General features: G+C 42.4%; 3 protein-coding genes across 3 annotated transcripts; 2 read left to right on the forward strand and 1 right to left on the reverse strand.

Annotated features, from left to right (window-relative positions):
- Nucleotides 1–1963: 1963 nt before the first annotated feature.
- On the reverse strand, nucleotides 1964–2542 carry LOC138368893 (homeobox-like protein HDP1). Its single transcript, XM_069331610.1, has one exon. The coding sequence runs from the start codon at nucleotides 2540–2542 to the stop codon at nucleotides 1964–1966; it is 579 nt and encodes a 192-aa protein (XP_069187711.1).
- A 1085-nt stretch (nucleotides 2543–3627) lies between these two features.
- Nucleotides 3628–5736, forward strand: LOC138368894 (uncharacterized). Its single transcript, XM_069331611.1, has 2 exons — nucleotides 3628–3650; nucleotides 5124–5736. The coding sequence occupies exons 1-2, from the start codon at nucleotides 3628–3630 to the stop codon at nucleotides 5734–5736; spliced, it is 636 nt and encodes a 211-aa protein (XP_069187712.1).
- A 4587-nt stretch (nucleotides 5737–10323) lies between these two features.
- Nucleotides 10324–20614, forward strand: LOC138368895 (uncharacterized). Its single transcript, XM_069331612.1, has 2 exons — nucleotides 10324–10517; nucleotides 20353–20614. Exons 1-2 carry the CDS (start codon nucleotides 10324–10326, stop codon nucleotides 20612–20614), a joined length of 456 nt encoding a protein of 151 aa, XP_069187713.1.
- The last annotated feature ends 26 nt before the right edge of the window (nucleotides 20615–20640 follow it).

The following is a 20640-nucleotide window of genomic DNA, read 5'->3' on the forward strand; positions in this document are numbered from 1 at the left end:
TGGTGAGTAAAGGCAGAGACGTAGCTACTCACACAGTCAGCTGGTGGCGGCTGCCCTCAAGGCCAGACGCACTAATATTTCTCCTACAACAATACTGTTTGTGGTGTTATTACGCTATATACACACATTATATATAAATATCTACCCGTTTTATTCACCATACTTGTACAAGTAAACTGGTATGGTGCCCAAAGACCATCGTGGTCATCAGTAAACAACATGATAAGTCCTGCAGACGACTCTGCTCCCTCACCAAAATGGCGGCTCCCAACCTCCTACTCTCGCTGTTATCTCACACTATACACACGTTATATATAAGTATCTACATTTGTGTTCACCATAGCGAACCACTAAGCTGGTATGGTGAGTGCAGTCAATAAAAGGTGGCCACACAGTCAGAAGACATCGCCACCACCGTCCCTCCCACAGCATTACTCCTCCCTCCATGGCGCACAGCGCCAAATGTCACCACAATCCTGCTATTATCAGAACCCTGGTCAGTTTTATCACAGTCAGGGGTCTTCTGTAATAATATCATCGCTACATAATAGCATGAACAAGTATATTATGGCATTTATAGGCGATGCTGTGGTCACAAGCTGAACAGCAGTGCTGTGAGCTCATGCTGCGTGCGTCAGGCTTGGTAGCTCAGTCAATACTGAGGCCCCTAACACCCTGGAGTTTGCCCCACGATTTTTTAAAAAAATGGCGTCTGTTTACAAGAGCCCTGATGAAGGTGTGGTGAACCCCGTGTATCCGCGGGCCGTTTAAATCTTGCGTAGTACTCCAAAGCATCATATGATGCGATGCGCAATTTACTGCAAGTCGGTCAAAGCATCATATGATGCGATGCGCAATTTACTGCAAGTCGGTCAAAGCATCATATGATGCGATGCGCAGTTGAAGGGTTAATAAACGATCCTTGGCCGGACACTCAATACAAAGTTTCTAGATAATTAATGGGAATAAATATGACCTTCTGAATATTAATGGAGTTACATTATTGATGTTTATAAATGGAGAAAAAAGTGGATATTAATTGGGAATAGACCGACTGAAGTTTATCTAATAGCGACAGTTGATGTTCTAGTTAATTTAACATAGATTGGAAGTAAATAGGAGATTTAAAATAGACTAGAGAGGACGTTATTGTACATTCGGTTTCAGGGTCACCAGACTAATGCAAAACACGCGACTCATAGACCGGCTTTTTAATCCCCCTTGAGCAAAATGCTAAGACCTGGAGACGAGCAATCACTCGTTGGGGTAACGAAATATTCACGACTCATAGAGCGGCTTTTTAATACCCTTTGAACTAATCACGGACTGGGGTAACGAAAAAGACACGACACAGAACGTGCGTCAGTGGATCACTGGGGTAACGAAAAATACACGACTCATTGAGGGACCGTCGAAAAAAGCATAACGTAATACACCATATCAGAAACAGGGAAGAAGAAGACTGGGTGACGGCATTGACCATTAGCGATGTCTGTGCAAGGGTCATATATTATATTTTATTATTATATATATATTATTATTTATTTATATATTGGGGGAAAGCGCCAAGCCATTATGACTATATAGCACTTGCAAGGGTTCAGGATAAGGAGTTGGGATAGGACGGTGGGAAGGAATGATCGCCCCCCCCCCCCCCCCCCAACAACTTGGACGGTAGGGAATTGAACGCCGACCTACATGAAGCGAGACCGTCGCTCTACCGTGCAACCTGTCGTGTATTTTTCGTTACCCCTACCGGGATAACGAGAAATACACGACTTATAGAGGGACCATTGAAAAAAGCAAAACGCACGATCTACATCTACTTCCCCACTACTCACCAGCAGCATTGACTACACCAGCAGCATTGACTACACCAGCAGCATTGACTACACCAGCAGCATTGACTACACCAGCAGCATTGACTACACCAGCAGCATTGACTTCATCAGCACCGATGACTTCACCAGCAGCAGTTGACTTCACCAGCAGCATTAACTAAAATAACAGCATTGACTCTACAAACATCACTGACTCCACCAGCAGCATTGACTAGAGGAACATTGATTCCACCAGCAGCATTGACTCCACCAACACTATTGAATCCGCGAGTATCGTTGACCTCACCACCAGCATTGACACCACTAGCAGCATTGAGGTCGCTAGCGGTATTGACTCCACTAGCAGCATTGATTCTACCAGCAGCATGGACTCCCTCAGAATCATTGACTCCACAAGCAGCCAGCACTGGCTCCTCCTGCAATAATGACTCCACCAATAGCATTAAATTCACTAGATGCATTGACTTCGCCAGCAGCATTAACACTCCACCAGCAGCATTGTCTCCACCAGCAGCATTGACTACATTACCAGAATTACCTCTACCAGCAACATTCACTCCAACAGCATTGACTTCACCATCAGAATTGATTCTAGTAACAGCATTAACGATCAGCAGCATTAACGTCACCAGCAACATTGACTTCACCAATAGCATTGACTCCTCGAGCAGCATTGACTTCGTCAGCAGCATTGACTCCATCAGTATCGTTTGTGGGGAATTGACCTGTGAGATTTATATTTAATTTATATGATTTTTATTGTTTTTAAAGGTTACAAGATACACATTGGTTGATACAACGAGTGTTTAAAGGTTATGGATCTCTTGAAGCTCCTCCGCTTCAGGACGGGAACCGAGGATGCAGCAGGCGCCGCATCCTCAGCATCGCCACACTGAGGCGCTGAAACAAAAAACTAGCAGCTCTTGGGTCTCTGGTGACGTCAATGAGCTTGGAGCCCAATTCCTTGAGAATTCCCAAGGCACTCTTGCCCCAGGGGCCATGGGTCTCAGGCACTATGGGAACAAAGATGTATTGACTTTCCAATCGCCTGTATTTGACTTATTTTGCTATTTCCCTGTGGTTGGCCGCCCCACCTGCTTGATCAGCACCGAAGTGTACATAGGTGATAGCCAGGGTGGATACACACGTGTAGTCCCACACCAAGTGCCTGCCCCCCCCCCCCCCATTCCAGGAGTATATGGTGATGCCATCAGGGCGAAGTGCGGGGAAATCCGGGTTTTGGTGCCTTAGGATGCGAGGTTTTCTCTCCGCTGGGCACTGAGGTGAGACAAGGCTCCTCTTGATGATGTCATTGACCTCGTTGTGTCTCGCATGCCAGCCCTTTGTGCTTCCGAAATGAAACCCATGCAGTCCGTATTGGTCTGCTTCCTCCCTGTTGCAAATACACTTGTATTCAGTGTGAATTGGGGCACCAAGGCAGAGGGCCACATCTACATGAAGGGATTCTGGATCTAGACGCGTGTCCATTGCCGACATGGGTACTGCCAGGAGGAAGTCTCCTGCATGGGGGGCACAGACTTCTCTGAGGCGAGCTTTCTCCTTGTCTAATGTTGCAGCTTTGAACATGGCATCAGCTATTTTTTCTACTAGCGGGTGGTCGCAGCTAGACTGTTTATGTTTTTTTGTGGTTCTATGATGGGTGCTGGGGCTGCAAGAGGATTCCACTGATTTGAACACTCAGTGAAAGCAGGATCATGTATTCCTGCATAATCACTCAGGGGGTCCAGGTAGGATATCTCTTACAAGGTCGTGTACATGGGAGGACATGGGAGGAGGAAAGGAAGGCTGGTAGAGCAATCTAGGAGGCTGTGTGCACACCAAGGCCGCCGAGTCTGACGGGGAGGGTTGCTTGCTCCCACTGAGAGTCGTCCAATGGCAGTTTCAGGACTTTCACCAGCATGGACCTCAGGAGGGGTGTCATACACATTTAACTTAGGGCTGCTGTAGGATGGAGAACATCTCAGAAAGTAGGTCAACTTAGGGAGAGACAGGCATCTTGTGAGGAGGAAGAGAGCATCATGGGGCATCAATCATGTCAATCCTGTTCAGCAATCTCTTTAGATCAGTGATTTTTGCATCCAGGACCTCCTCGACTGCTTGTGGATTTATATGAATTTATATTGCTTTTATATTTTACGTTAATTTATATATTTTGATAGCAATTGAATAATGGAGTGGACTGTATTTATAAAATGTCTCACAAATCACTTTCTTTACACATTATGGGAGGTTTATATTGTATTATGTAGTTAATCAAAATTATTGATTAGCAGAATTTTACTACAGTATTAGACTACATATATAAAGTAAAATGGGAAGGCCATATTTCATTGTAGGTAGGCCTGGTCCACTGGTTATAAACAAGGATGATCACACCAAATAATCCTTGTGTTTAAGGCTGGCATCAACACCACGTACTGGTATACCAAGTAACTGTTCCGCTTCCTCTTCAATTGTTCCTGGCAAAGGGCACTTGCAATAATAGCAGTAATCCTAAATATATGACAGCTATATCAGAGGAAATATTGCCAATTGAAATAAAGAGATGAGAATAATGCTCAACATGGGTTGTTGCTGACTCATGTCCTAACCGGAATTATTCTATCTACCTAACATCAATGGCCAGGAATGACTAGATAATATTTCGGAATTGGACACTTCCCTTGTTTAGATGATGACTGCGTGTTGATAATGGAAGCACTAATTTACTTTCCATAACACCTCGTCCAGGGGAGTATATAGGAGCAGTTCTGCTCCAGCGACCCATTGCTAAATTAACAATGGCTGACTCCTTCCTCCACTGACGCCCTGGCTCTCTTGTCCAGATGTCAAGTAGTGGTACAAGGGTCACATTTACTCTATTTTGGTACTAATAATTAAGTCGATTCAAGTGAGATTAGAATTTGAATTAGCTGGTGAAATTAATAGCGACATTTGGCAATAATAACCGTTTTCTATTGACGGAAAACTCCACTGCCGTATTCTATGAATTTGTTTATACAACCCTGCAACAATATTATCCGTCGACTGTATTTAATATTAGTAAATAGTTTCGGGTTTTCTGACAGCAGTGACTCCACCAGGGGCACTGATTACAAAAGCAACCTTGGCTCTCCTACAGCACTGACTCAAGTAGGAATATTGACTCCACAAGCAGCATTGACTCCACCAACAGCATTAACTCCACCAGCAGCATTGACTCTACCACCCTTATTGACTCCAGCAGTAGCCTTGACTCTACCAGCACCGTTGATTCACCAGCAGCATTGACTACACCAGCAGCATTGACTCCTCCAACAGCATTGACTCCACCAGCAACATTGATTTATGTAGCAGCATTCACTCCACCAGCAACATTGATTTATGTAGCAGCGTTCACTCCACCAGCAGCATTAAATCCACTATCAACATTGACTCCACTAGAAGTATTGACTCCACCAGCAGCATTGACTCCACCAACAGCATTGACTCCACCAACAGCATTGACTTTACCTGCAGCATAGACTCCACCACCACCTCCGCCACCATTCACTCCGCTTGTAACATTGACTCCGTCAACAGCATTGACTCCATCAACAGCATTGACTCCATCAAAAGCATTGACTCCATCAACAGCATTGACTGGAGGAGCATTGACTCTACCAGCAGCACTGACTCCACCAGCAGCATTGACTCCACCAGCAGCATTGTCTCCGCCAGCATGATTGTCTCCACAAGCAACATTGACTCCACCATCAGCATAGTTTCCTTCAGCAGCATTGTCTCCCCCAGAAGCATTGTCTCCATCAGCAGAATTTATTCAATCAGCAGCAGTGCCTCCATCAACAGCATTGACTCTACAAGCATCACAAACTCCACCAGCAGCATTGAATAGAGGAACATTGACTCCTCCAGCACCATTGACTCCTCCAACAGCATTTACTCCACCAGTAGTATTGACTCTACCGCCAGCATTGACTCCAATGTAGCATTGACTCTACCAGTAGCATTGACTCCAATGTACCATTGACTCCACCAGTAGCAATGACTCCAATGTAGCATTGACTCTACCAGTAGCATTGACTACACGAGTAGCATTGACTTCTTCGACAGCATTGTCCGGAGGAGCATTGACTCGACCAACAACATTTACTCCACAAACAGCATTGACCCCACCAGCAGCATTAACTCCATCAGCAGCATTGACTCCATCAACAGCATAGACTCCACCATCAGCATAGTTTCCTCCAGCAGCATTGTCTCCACCGGCAGCATTGACTTCACCAGCAGCATTGTTGACTCCACCAACAGCACTGACTCCTTTAAAAATACTGAACAATTTGGAAGATGTTGATCCAGACAATTTCTTCCTAAGGTCACTTGTAACACAAACAAGAAGCAACGGTTTCAAGTTCAAAAAGCTTTGTTTTTTCTCAACTTGTTTTTAAACCCATAAACCGTCAACCCGCCAAATTCTTAATTGCCAAAACTCTGTTAGACTTTTAGATCCAACTGGATAACATCATTGTGGTAGATACCAGTGGCTTGACAAACTACTGACTTCCTGTCCTCGTAGAGGCCACTAGTATTAGTGGCCATGAGGTATATTCAGGTGAAAATTCTTCCAAACTTTTTCACTCCATTGAACAAATGCATGGATCCTTGCCAGTCCCCCCTGCAGCACGGCAACTCTTCTCATCACACCACAGAAAACGCATAAACCAACTACTCCGAAACCATAAACTAAACAAAACACAACTTAGCAGTTATCACTAGACCACATGCCGTCTTATTTCAATCCACAAAAATTGCTAGCAATACCGACACAGAAAAACGCAAATTACAACCTTTTCATAAAGTGGCTTACCCCACCAAGACATGCCCTGGTTGGACATATTTTAGAGGGGTAATTACTATAACCACTCTCCTGCCAACTACAGAGCAATTCCAACTACGAAACAATAGAGATCCACGACTTTCCAAAAATCTAGACGACCTTCCTCACCACCCTTCTCTAGAAATTCTTCTCTGACGTGGTCTACAGCACCCCAACATGACAGCCTCCCAAACAGCCGTAAGGAGGCTGCTGCAATATTCCGCAACATTTCCCCTAACAACAGAAGGGAAATATTGCGGAAACCGTGTGCATTACCTGAATTTACTTAAGGACCATTAACATTTGTGGCCACATCGAGGACAGGAAGCTGGCGGCTTGTCAAAGGCTCCCCTATTTGTCTTGATCTTTTCCATTTAGATTTTAAAATCTAACAGAGTTTTGACATTTATGGCTTCGACGGGTAAGTGGTTCCATGCGTTAATAACCTACTGAGTGAAAAAGCATCTCCTGTTCCTAGTCCTACATTGTGGCTTGTTGAGCTTGAAACTGTTTCTCCTTGTTCGTGTCACAGGTGATCTTTTGAAAAAAAATATCTGGATCAACATCCATCAAATTGTTTAGCATTCTAAGTTTCAATGAGATGCGTCCTGTCATGCCTGGTGTGCAGTGTTGTTAGCCCTGTGGTCCTCAACCTTCCTGATACGTGAGTTGACTCAGCTCTTGAAGGATTTTTGTTTCCTGGTGTTGCATTTTCTCCACAGCAGCTATGTCCTTATGAGGTTGAGGGCTCCTGTTTGGATACAGTAATCCAAATGGAGGAGATTTATGCATTTGAATCCTATTTTGAATTTTGCCTACTTGTCTCCGCCTGCACTGGGGATCGAACAAGGAACCTCAGGACTACGAATCCGAAGCGCTGTCCACCCAGCTGTCAGGCGCCCAGATACAGTATTCCAAATGTAGGAGATTTATTCAATTGAATCACTACCTTCCTTTCATTAAAGTCAAAAGTTCCCTTGAATATTCCAAGGGTTTGCTTAGCTTTTCAGACTGCTGTCCTATACATTCTGTGCAATTTTCAGTGAATGGTAGATTTTGACAGCAAGGTCCTTTACTTCATCAATCTGTTGTTATAATGCTGTTAGCACATGTGTTCCCTGAGAGTTTTTGAAAATGTTGAAAATTCGTTGCATAATACGTTATGCATTTTTTTCTCCCTTTCTATTTAGGGTGTGATGCTGAAACTTGGCCCAGTTGCAGCCCTTTCCTTCACCATTCTGCAAATAAATTTTGAAGAAAATTGAATAACTTTTAATTTCCCCCAATATCCCCCCTTAATTTGGTAGTCCCCCTTTGGTTAATCCCCCTTTGGTAATTTGGCGTGGGTTGGTATGACCCACATGCATGGTCTTGCATTTATTGATATAGAAAATAATTTGCCAGTCTTCTGACCATTTGTGGAGTTCATGTAGATCTCTTTGTATGGCTTCAATATCATTTTCATTTCCTACTTTCCCATAAATCTTTCTGTCATCTGAAAATCTGATGATTTAGTTTGTAATATTCTCGTCTATGTCGTTGATGAATATGACAGTAAAAAAAGGTTGGCCCCAAAATGGACTCCTGTAGTATCATATTTACTACATTTATCCATTCAGATTAATTCCCATATAGCACCGTTACCTTTCTTTGTTTTAGTAGAATTCTATGATCAGGAGACGAAAATTAGGCAAAAAAGAGAAAGGTGGGCAAATTGTATTTTCTTGAACTGTCAGACAGCTTTTAGACACAGTACCACATAAATGGCTGTTACAAAAGTTGGAGAAACAGGTAGGAGTAAAATATAAGGTGCTCCAGTGGATAAGGGATTATCTAAGCAACAGGAAACAGAAACTGCGAGGGTGGAGACATCAGAGTGGCGAAATGTCACCAGCGGAGTCCCAAAGGACTCTGTACTTGGATCCATCCTGTTTCTGATATATGTAAAGTATCTTACAAGAGGGCAAAGACTCATTCCTCACAATGTTTGCTGATGATGCAAAAGTTACAAGAAGAATCAAAACAGATAAAGATAGACAGAGATTAAAGGACGATCTGGTCAAACTGGAGGAATTGTCAAGAAAACTATGTCCTGGTTCGTATCCTGACCGGGGAGGATTAACTGGGCATAAATCCTTAACTGTAGCCTCTGATTAAGTAAACAGTAAAATGGGTACTTGGGGCGAGATTCACGAAGCAGTTACGCAAGCACTTACGAATCTGTACATCTTTTCTCAATCTTTGGCGGCTTTGTTTACAATTATTAAACAGTTAATGAGCTCCGAAGCACCAGGAGGCTGTTTATAACCATAACAACAGTTGATTGGCAAGTTTTCATGCTTGTAAACTGTTTAATAAATGTAACCAAAGCCGTCAAAGATTGAGGAAAGATGTACACGTTCGTAAGTGCTTGCGTAACTGCTTCGTGAATCTGCCCCTTGGTTGTAAACGATTCTTCGTGGGGGGGGGGAGGTATTCCAGGGAACAACTTGCCCGAAACGCTACGTGTACTAGTGGCTGTACAAGAATGTAAGAACTCTTGTATATATAAATAAATAAATAAAGGCTACTAATGTTTAACTCATGAAAATATAAAGTAGTGAAATTAGGCGGAGGGAGCAGAAGGCTGAACATAAAGTATCATCTGGTAGATGAAATCCTTCAGGATTCAAATAGGGAGAAAGATCTGGTGGTTGATATCACACCGAACCTGTCCCCAGAAGTCCGCATCAAAAGGATATAATCATTGACACATTCTAGATTGGCCAACATAAGAACTGCCTTTAGAAACTTGTGAAAGGAATAAATTTAGGACCTTGTATACCACTTGTGTCAGACCAATCCTGGAGTATGCAGCAAGAGCCTGGAGTCCATACCTAGTTACACTTAAACAAGACAAGGTAAGGTTAGATAAGATTCAGAGGTATGCCACCAGATTAGTCCCTGAATTGAGACGAATGCATTGACTCCGCCAGCAGCATTGACTCCACCGGCAGCATTGATTCCACCAGCAGCATTGACACAACCAGCATAATACATTCTACATGCATCATTGACTCCTCAAACAGCACTGACTCCTCCAGCAACATTGATTCTTCTAGCAGCATTAACCACCAGCAGCAATGACTCCAATAGTAGCATTGACTTTAAAATCAGAAATTACTCAACCAGCAGCATTAACTCCAACAGCAGCTTTGATTCTACTTTTAGCATTAACTCTACCAGTAGCATTTATTCCACCAGATGCATTGACTCCTTCAGAATCATTGACTCCACCAGCAGCATTGCTCTGCCAGAAGCGTTAACTTCCTCAGCAGAGTTTACTTTTCAAGAAGCATTGACTCCACCAGCAGCATTGAGGTCGCTAGCAGCGTTGACTCCAACAGCAGCATTGACTCCAACAGCATCATTGACTCAATCAGCTGCATTAACTGCACCTGCAGCAATGATTCCACCAGTAGCATTGACTAGAAGACCATTGACTCCAACAGCAGCATTGATTCTGCCAGCAGCATTGACTCACCATAATTATTGATTCCACATGCAGCAAGCACTGGTTCCGCCTTCAACAATGACTCCACTAGCAGCATTGTCACCACCAGTAGCATGGTCTTCGCCTGCACCATTGATGTCACACGCAGCATTGACTCCACCAGCAACATTGACTCCTTCAACAGCATTGACTCCACCAGCAACATTGACTCCTTCAACAGCATTGACTCCACCAGCAACATTGACTCCTTCAACAGCATTGACTCCACCAGCAACATTGATTCTAGTAGCAGCATTGACTATCAGCAGCATTGACTCCACCAGCAGCATTAACCCCACCAGCAACATTGACACCACTACCAGCACTGACTCCATCAGCAGCATTGACTCCACCATCATCATTGACTCTATCTGCTTCATAGACTCCACCACCCACAAAATAACATACGTGGGAGCCAGTGCACGAGGCTTTGTGTACATGTGTGTAGGGTATGAGGAAAAAATAGTGAACAATGACTCGTGGAACACGAGTCATTGTGGAACGGGTATCACAACACACATATAAGTTGGAAGTGTAGGAAAATCGTGCATAGAATATTATAAATATAGAATACTAGAAATATAGAATAGTGGCAAGAGGCGGCATGAGCTAGGCTGTGTTTACACAAGCCACGAGGCCTACCCCAGGGCACGTCCCACAGTGATAAAATACGGAAAATATATAGTGTAATATGGAAATGTGGATCTAGGAATTAGTAATAAAGTGAGTGAGTACCATTGCAAGCCGGAAATTAGGCAGAAAATTCTTTGTAAGAATACAAGCATAGAATAAATCAGTGTTATAAATCGAGTAACTGGAAACTGGTGACATCAACCTGGGACAACAAGAGATCACCTGTACCGACCGGGGACCAGCTTCACTACCCTACGCTAAGTACCTGCCATAAAGTTTGAACAAAATAACATACATAATATTACAAATATACGGTATACATATAATATTATAAATATTAAATATATACATATAATTTTATAAAGAGTTAAAAGGACTGATATCAACAAGTGATCCATACAGTGAAGCACAAGTACAATACAATACTCAGACAATGGAGAGGTGTGGTGAGTGTTCAGGAGTACTGGGAAAACGTACTGTAGGCGTCAAGTGTTGCATCTGTAACATAAGATTTCACCTGGGAATTGTACAGAATTATCCCCAAGATGCACAAAAAGGCAATGAATTTACTGGGTTTGCAAAAATGACAGGTTAATGTTGGAGAACATAACTAAACTGATGAAAAGCATTCCCGAGTCACAGAGATTATCATTCACAGACAAGCTACCAGTGATATATGCGGACTGGGAAAAGACAACATTGGATAACGACCAAAAATCAGGAACAAATAGTTTAAAACAAAAGGATCAATGCATAAATGTTCGTAATAAGGCAAATCGGACACTTGGATTTATTAATCGCAGCGTTAGTAACAAGACACCGGGTGTGGTTCTCAAGCTATATCTTGCTCTAGTTAGGCCCCATTTAGATTATGCAGTTCAGTTTTGGTCGCCATATTATAGAATGGATATAAATTCACTTGAACGTGTCCAGCTTAGGATGACTAAGTTAATTCCCCAAATTAGAAATCTTTCATATGAAGAAAGATTAACAAAGCTTAAGTTGCATTCACTGGAAAGGCGAAGAGTTAGGGGTGACATGATAGAGGTTTACAAGTGGGTGAATGGACATAACAAAGGGGATATTAATAGGGTATTAAAAGTATCAACACAAGACAGAACACGAAACAATGGGTATAAATTGGATAAGTTTAGATTTAGGAAAGACTTGGGTAAATACTGGTTCAGTAACAGGGTTGTTGATTTGTGGAACCAATTGCCGCATAACATTGTGGAGGTGGGGTCCCTCGATTGTTTCAAGCATGGGTTGGACATGTATATGAGTGGGATTGGGTGGTTATAAATAGGAGCTGCCTCGTATGGGCCAATAGGCCTTCTGCTGTTGCCTTTGTTCTTATGTTCTTATGTTATTAAAATTAAAGTCACCCATGACATAAATACTGTTAGATCTAGATGCTCTAGATATTTCATCCCATAGATGCTTTGCTTCCATTTTGTCTAAATTTGGTGGCCTATATATAACTCATATTATAATATTATTTGCTTTTTCGTTTAATTCTATCCCAATAGTTTCTGCGTGTTGCTCATACTTGATTCCCTCTTTGAGACTACATTTCAAATTGTCCCTAACATATATGGCTACTTCCCCTCCTCGTCTAGTATATCTATCTGTGTGAAATAGTTTAAATCCATTTATTTGATATTCAGCTAATAGTTCTCTATTTTCTACATTCATCCACGATTCGGTAAGCGCGATAATATATATTTTTTCTGTGCAGACAAGAGCATTTAATTCGTTTATTTTATTTCTTAGACTTCTACTGTTAGTGTAATATACCCTAAGTGAATTGTTATTTTGAGGCCCTTCAATTTCCCTGATCATTTTGCCAATTCCTTTCTCCCACATACACATACTTTTATTATCTCCTTCCTCCAAATCAATTCCCATACCACTATCTGCTAACAGTTTAAACCCAAACAAACACCTCTAACCGCTGGTTCCAACGAGTTCGCAACAGCAACAACCCCAGCTCTCGATAGATGCACTCCATCCCAAGCATACATTTCATTTCTTCCATAGAAGTGTTCCCAGTTATCTATGAAAGATATTGCATTAGATTTGTAATATCTTTCCAGCCTGGAATTGACACCAAGTGCCTTCGACATCCATTCATTTCCCACTCCCTTTCTTGGAAGAATGCCACATATGATCGGGATTCCTTCCTTGCTCCTAACTAATTCTATTTTTGTCTTGAATCTCTGTATTAGTTCCTCACTCGTAACTCGCCCAACATCATTACCCCCTGCCCTAGCACAAATAATGGGTTTGTTCCCATTTCCCATCATAATATCTTTCATGTTTCCAACAATATCACCAATACCAGCTCCCGGATAGCAAACCCTTAACCTGTTTCATTTATCTCTGGCACAAAACGTTCTGTCTAAATACCTCACCTGGGAATCTCCCACAACCAAAATTCGCTTTTCCTTTAGGGCACTTTGAGGGACCTGCACTTCAATGTTCCTCGTTGCTTTGCCTCCTCGTTGAACTACAGGTTCACCACAGCACTCGTCCTCTAACACATCAAATGCGTTAGAAGTCCTTAGGCTATTAGGTGTCGGTTTTGCCAAGGTCTTCTTAAGACCCCTGTCCGTCACAACTTGCCAAGACGAGGTCTTTTTAACACTGGTCGCCTCCTTTGTTTCTTCCTGATGTTGTTTCAGCTGTCGTACCTCCTCCAGTAGCGAATCCACCTCTGTCCTCAGAGCTCCAACTAAATTCACCAGTTCCTTCACTAATCCTTCCATTGTTGCTGTAATAATATTACTACAATCAGAGCTTGAACTAACACAACCTCTCACTGTGACAGCACCTGAATGGTATAGCCATGCCATAATCCAGCTTAATATAGCACCCCCAATACCATGAGCCTCTATCTCTTTAATCAGTCCTTTATGTGGCACTGTATCAAAAGCTTTGCTAAAGTCTAGGTACACAACATCACTATCATTACCACCATCAACTGCCTCAACTGTGCTGGAATAAAAAGATAACAAATTTGTGAAACATGAACGGCCATTTCTAAAACCATGTTGCGACTCATTTATTAATTTATGTTTTTCAAGATGAAGACGAATTTTATTTGCAATTATCGATTCAAGTAGCTTTCACACAATAGACGTTAAGCTAATTGGCCGATAGTTTGACGCAAGTGATCTATCTCCTTTCTTAAAAATTGGTAACATAATACCAACCTTCCAGGACTCTGGCACTCAGCCAGTCAAATTCAATGCCAGCAACATTGAATTTGCCAGCAGCATTGACTCCACCAGCAGCATTGACTCCACCAGCAGCTTTGATTCTTCATGTAGCATTGACTCTACCATTGATTCCAAAAGAATTTTTGATTCTACAAGCAGCATGCACTGGCTCCGCCTGCAACATAGACTCTGCTAGCAGCATTTACTTCACCAGCAGCATTGACTCCACAAGAAGAATTTACTCCACCAGCAGCATTGACTCCATAAGCAAAATTCGGTCCAATATCAACATTGACTCTACCAGCAGCATTGTTTCCAAAAATCGCATTGACTCCACCCGCATCAGTACCGCTGACAGGAGCATTGACTCCACCATCTGCATTACTTCACCAGCAACTTTGATGTTTTCATAAAACCTCCCTATTTAATGTTTAAATATCATGTTCATATCATACTCATCTCAGTATGAACCCAACCCGAGTTATGGATAGTTCACCTATAACTGAAGAACAACTCTATATTTTCAATGAACCTAGCAGAATAATTATTGCAGGATGTTTCCACAAGGGCCGTGACGAGGATTTGTTCATTTGATGCATCACGTTAGTGTGATCTCTGTGTGTAATGATGTAAGGGCGAAGAGGGAGACCGGCCTATTGACATAGCTCGGGTGCAGTGGGGAGTTGTGTAAAATCCTGGTTTATGCCTCGGAGAGGCTACGGGATCCAGTAAGTTCAGTAGAACTTCGGTTTCAACTCTCTTACCCTGTCGTAGTTCAGTCGATTAAGGCAGTGTCTGGGATGCTCCCGGACGCAGGTTCGAATTCTTGTCACGCCCTTGTGGATTTGTTCAATTCCTCTCTTATTTTGAAGTTTATAGAGATTACATGTTCACAAAACGCATACAGAGTATGTACTCTTTATTAATGTGGAGCCTATGCCATGTTTTTCGTCTATCAATTATGTAGCCTAAACTTGAGAGCCGCACTACATAAATTTGAAACTATATTAGAATATGGGAATATAAATGATAGGAAGATAATTCAATTTGCATATTCTAATTTTGCAATGCCTAAATGTAAAAAGACATTTTGCATAGATGGACAGGATAAATGTCTATCGCTGTGTGATGATTCCTCATATTACTGAGCTGTAAGTATGTCTTTCTAGATGTATGCTATATATTGTCTTTCTTATTATTGCTGAATTATTATTAATATTATTATTATTATTATTCTAAGTTGCTCATATTATTTTTATTTATTGTTCCAGATTTGGTGTGGCAGAGGAACTGGTCCCCCCCTCATGAAAATTATAACGCACTAGGATTGCTATGACCAACATCTGAAATATTATGCATATTCTCATTGTAATTTTTTGTTAAGACAAGAATGTAAACTTTTATTACCAATAAAATAATAAAAACCTATACAATGTATATTCTTAAACCTCTGATTAGGTTAGGTTAGGTTAGGTTGGGGGGGGATGGATAGTCTAGCCATTTTTTTTAATAATAGCATTAAATATATACTACATTGTTACGGCCACTATGGGTCGCAACTGGGTTCTTTGATGGTAGAACCAAAATTATAGTATCCGGCCCGAAGTCGGTAGTATGCTTTCAAGAAAGTGGCTATGTAGTGCATAAAAAAAGTAGGGGATGGACAAAACACTGTTCCTTTCGTCAATGTATTAAATATCTTTCCACCACCGTTAAGTATATATATGTACACCGTCACCATAAATAATATATAAAGAATAGATAGGCTATTACTACATCTATGTACAATCCTTTCACTCAGGATATCAAACGTGCTCACGTGCAGAGTTCATCAATCCCCAGTACTTCTTCACTGTCCAGTAGCGTATCCAATCTTACTGGGAAGAACACCGGCGAGTTCACCTATACATGGGCCAGCCCACTAACAGTGTCACCAGGTGCCTGTACCCCCACAACCGCTCTCCAGCTACTCGCTGGCAGAGTACCTCAGCCACACGCTGAGCGGGGTCACAAACCAATACAGGGGTAGCGATCCCCTGGCAGCAGTCTCTAGCGACCAGCTAGCAGCACTACTTAACAGGCACCTCCCTGTCGCCAGTCTCTCCCTTAAGCCAGTCCCAAACGTACGCCGATCCTTTTCAACACTTAAGCACTTGCAGCTACCACACTGCTTTATCGGCGGCGGCTTACTTCGTCGTTTCCAGGACCATGTAGGGAGACTCTGAACTGCCCAAGATAAACTTCCATCTCCAGTACCGTTGCCCCCGAGACTGCTGCCCCCAGACGTCACCTCTGTGGACACAAAAACGTCATCAATGACCTTGCCGATACTGGTTAACTAGGAAATACCACTAACCCACTGGGGCGTTGACATTGTGCTCTGTAGCACACACTAGGTGGCCCTGGTCTTGATGCGTCACCTCACCAGAGGTCACTCACAACAACCCCTCTGGCTGACCAAGGCAGGAATCTTTAGCCATTTACAGGTTTTAGATAGCCACCACCAGATGGCACTGTCCATATTATGTACGATTCCGGGGCAGTTCGGGTTCGGACTCGTAAATGGCGCTGTAACTGCCACTCTACCCCCTAACAAGGGTGACGAGTCCGTAACATACATAGATACACAGCATGCCAAGACCAAATTGGCCATCTTGTGACGTCACACCCAGTTTGAAAAGTCAGGTTGAAGTGGAGCCTTAACACCTATTTGTTTATGGCCAACCATACTCTATCCCTATACTGGTTAGCTTTTTGTGACGCCACTAAAACAACAACAAGGGGTCTCATTACTGTATTATAATTACTGTCTCATTAATGTATTATAATTACTGTCTCATTACTGTATTATAAACAAACGAAATTCATTTCGTTTGTTTTATTTTAGGTTAGGTGAGTTTCATAGGGATGATGAATTGAATTACAGAAAAATATGAACAATGAGCGAAAATACGAGCAAGGCATCAGAGCATCGCCTGTGATAACACTTACAAAGTACAGTTGAGGTATTGAGAGCGATTAAGAGATCTCACTAATGTGTAACACTCCTTGGAACCGCGTGTACAACGTCGGCTAAAAGCAATGTACCCATTGGTGGATCAAACCGCATTAGGGATGAGAACGTCAGAATGAAGGTAACTGCAGAAAACCTATTTTCAAAACATGTGAAGCCGCTTTTACTCATTGTAATTCATATTTATGTACACTGAATGAGTATTTTTGATTGGATATATGATACAGTGAGGTGTGCGAAGCTTGTTTTTGAGCGAATGTGAGACGTGGTCTGGACTAACAGCGATATATATTTGGATTACTACTGAATCCCCTGTTAAAGTCACCGTGTCTGGGAGGGGCTTGTTTCATACAAATGGGGTAATAGCAGATTTTTATTTATATTTACCCTATGATCAATAAGCATTCCTTGAAGAAAGATTGGCAAAGCTCAAATTACATGCTCTAGAAAGGCAAAGAAATAGGGGGGACATGATAAAGGTGTGAGAGTATGGACATGACAAAGGTGAATATTAATAGCCTATTAAAAGTTTCAACATGAGACAAATCACGAAACAGTGGGTATAAATTGGATAAGTTTTAGATTTAGGAATAAGGCATGGGTAAATACTGGTTCGAAACAGGGGTGAACGCTGAGATACATGATAGTTTATGCTCTGTGTAGCTTCCCCTTTGCTACATGCAAATGGATGATGGTGGGTTGCATTCCTATGCTTAACCCTTAAATGGCGCATAGCTATATACCATTTGACACCCACAGGCGCATACCAAAAAAAAAAAAAAAAAAAATATTTTTTCTTCCTAACCTGTTAATTTGTGTTCACTGATCACGGGAAAAATAATAAAAAAATCGTAAGTGGCATATATTGCCCACTATTGGGCGGGGAAGTGTGACAAAAATCAGGCGCTGACTCAGCGTGCGTCCCAAGGCGGTCTGTTGATCGCCAGCTGTCAGGCCAGAGTTGCCACAAAGTGATAATTACCTAATTATTTCAATGTCTCTGATTGATTTTTCGTAGCTTTTTTGCTGTAATATTATTCAATAATGTGTAGTGTGATATATTTATATAATAAAATGAGTGAATCATCGCTGTACTCAAAAATATGGTGTGCGTATTGTTGATTCAATTATGTTCATCAAACAGTGAACAAATACTTTGTCGGTTATTACACTATATACACAGGTTATATATAAATATCTGCATGTTTTGTTCACCCTGAAAACCACTAAGTTGGTATGCTGAGTGGCAGTGGCAGTGGCAGGCAGTGACTGGCTGCCACTGGCTGCCACTCCCTCCCTCACCTCACCTCACCTGCCTTGCCACCATTCTCCACCCACCATACTGTTTTTGCTTTCATATACAGATGTTATATATAAGTATTTACATGTTTTGTTCACCATAACTGTACATCTAAGCTTGTATGGTGAGTAAAGGCAGAGACGTAGCTACTCACACAGTCAGCTGGTGGCGGCTGCCCTCAAGGCCAGACGCACTAATATTTCTCCTACAACAATACTGTTTGTGGTGTTATTACGCTATATACATACATTATATATAAATATCTACCCGTTTTATTCACCATACTTGTACAAGTAAACTGGTATGGTGCCCAAAGACCATCGTGGTCATCAGTAAACAACATGATAAGTCCTGCAGACGACTCTGCTCCCTCACCAAAATGGCGGCTCCCAACCTCCTACTCTCGCTGTTATCTCACACTATACACACGTTATATATAAGTATCTACATTTGTGTTCACCATAGCGAACCACTAAGCTGGTATGGTGAGTGCAGTCAATAAAAGGTGGCCACACAGTCAGAAGACATCGCCACCACCGTCCCTCCCACAGCATTACTCCTCCCTCCATGGCGCACAGCGCCAAATGTCACCACAATCCTGCTATTATCAGAACCCTGGTCAGTTTTATCACAGTCAGGGGTCTTCTGTAATAATATCATCGCTACATAATAGCATGAACAAGTATATTATGGCATTTATAGGCGATGCTGTGGTCACAAGCTGAACAGCAGTGCTGTGAGCTCATGCTGCGTGCGTCAGGCTTGGTAGCTCAGTCAATACTGAGGCCCCTAACACCCTGGAGTTTGCCCCACGATTTTTTTAAAAAATGGCGTCTGTTTACAAGAGCCCTGATGAAGGTGTGGTGAACCCTGTGTATCCGCGGGCCGTTTAAATCTTGCGTAGTACTCCAAAGCATCATATGATGCGATGCGCAATTTACTGCAAGTCGGTCAAAGCATCATATGATGCGATGCGCAATTTACTGCAAGTCGGTCAAAGCATCATATGATGCGATGCGCAATTGAAGGGTTAATAAACGATCCTTGGCCGGACACTCAATACAAAGTTTCTAGATAATTAATGGGAATAAATATGACCTTCTGAATATTAATGGAGTTACATTATTGATGTTTATAAATGGAGAAAAAAGTGGATATTAATTGGGAATAGACCGACTGAAGTTTATCTAATAGCGACAGTTGATGTTCTAGTTAATTTAACATAGATTGGAAGTAAATAGGAGATTTAAAATAGACTAGAGAGGACGTTATTGTACATTCGGTTTCAGGGTCACCAGACTAATGCAAAACACGCGACTCATAGACCGGCTTTTTAATCCCCCTTGAGCAAAATGCTAAGACCTGGAGACGAGCAATCACTCGCTGGGGTAACGAAATATTCACGACTCATAGAGCGGCTTTTTAATACCCTTTGAACTAATCACGGACTGGGGTAACGAAAAAGACACGACACAGAACGTGCGTCAGTGGATCACTGGGGTAACGAAAAATACACGACTCATTGAGGGACCGTCGAAAAAAGCATAACGTAATACACCATATCAGAAACAGGGAAGAAGAAGACTGGGTGACGGCATTGACCATTAGCGATGTCTGTGCAAGGGTCATATATTTTATTTATTTATATATTGGGGGAAAGCGCCAAGCCATTATGACTATATAGCACTTGCAAGGGTTCAGGATAAGGAGTTGGGATAGGACGGTGGGAAGGAATGATCGCCCCCCCCCCCCCAACAACTTGGACGGTAGGGAATTGAACGCCGACCTACATGAAGCGAGACCGTCGCTCTACCGTGCAACCTGTCGTGTATTTTTCGTTACCCCTACCGGGATAACGAGAAATACACGACTTATAGAGGGACCATTGAAAAAAGCAAAACGCACGATCTACATCTACTTCCCCACTACTCACCAGCAGCATTGACTACACCAGCAGCATTGACTACACCAGCAGCATTGACTACACCAGCAGCATTGACTACACCAGCAGCATTGACTACACCAGTAGCATTGACTACACCAGCAGCATTGACTACACCAGCAGCATTGACTACACCAGCAGCATTGACTACACCAGCAGCATTGACTACACCAGCAGCATTGACTACACCAGCAGCATTGACTACACCAGCAGCATTGACTTCATCAGCACCGTTGACTTCACCAGCAGCAGTTGACTTCACCAGCAGCATTAACTAAAATA

Source organism: Procambarus clarkii, chromosome 26 (assembly GCF_040958095.1).
Source record: "Procambarus clarkii isolate CNS0578487 chromosome 26, FALCON_Pclarkii_2.0, whole genome shotgun sequence".
Taxonomy (NCBI): Eukaryota; Metazoa; Arthropoda; class Malacostraca; order Decapoda; family Cambaridae; genus Procambarus; species Procambarus clarkii.

Coding starts and splice junctions, on each gene's coding strand:
- LOC138368893 (XM_069331610.1), bottom strand. CDS start 2,542: ATGGAGTCAATGCTGCTGACGAAGTCAATGCTGCTCGAGGAGTCAATG.
- LOC138368894 (XM_069331611.1), top strand. CDS start 3,628: ATGGGAGGAGGAAAGGAAGGCTG. Junction 3,651..5,123: donor GGAGGAGGAAAGGAAGGCTG/GTAGAGCAATCT, acceptor TTGATTCACCAG/CAGCATTGACTACACCAGCA.
- LOC138368895 (XM_069331612.1), top strand. CDS start 10,324: ATGGTCTTCGCCTGCACCATTGATGTCACACGCAGCATTGACTCCACC. Junction 10,518..20,352: donor AGCAGCATTGACTATCAGCA/GCATTGACTCCA, acceptor ACTACTCACCAG/CAGCATTGACTACACCAGCA.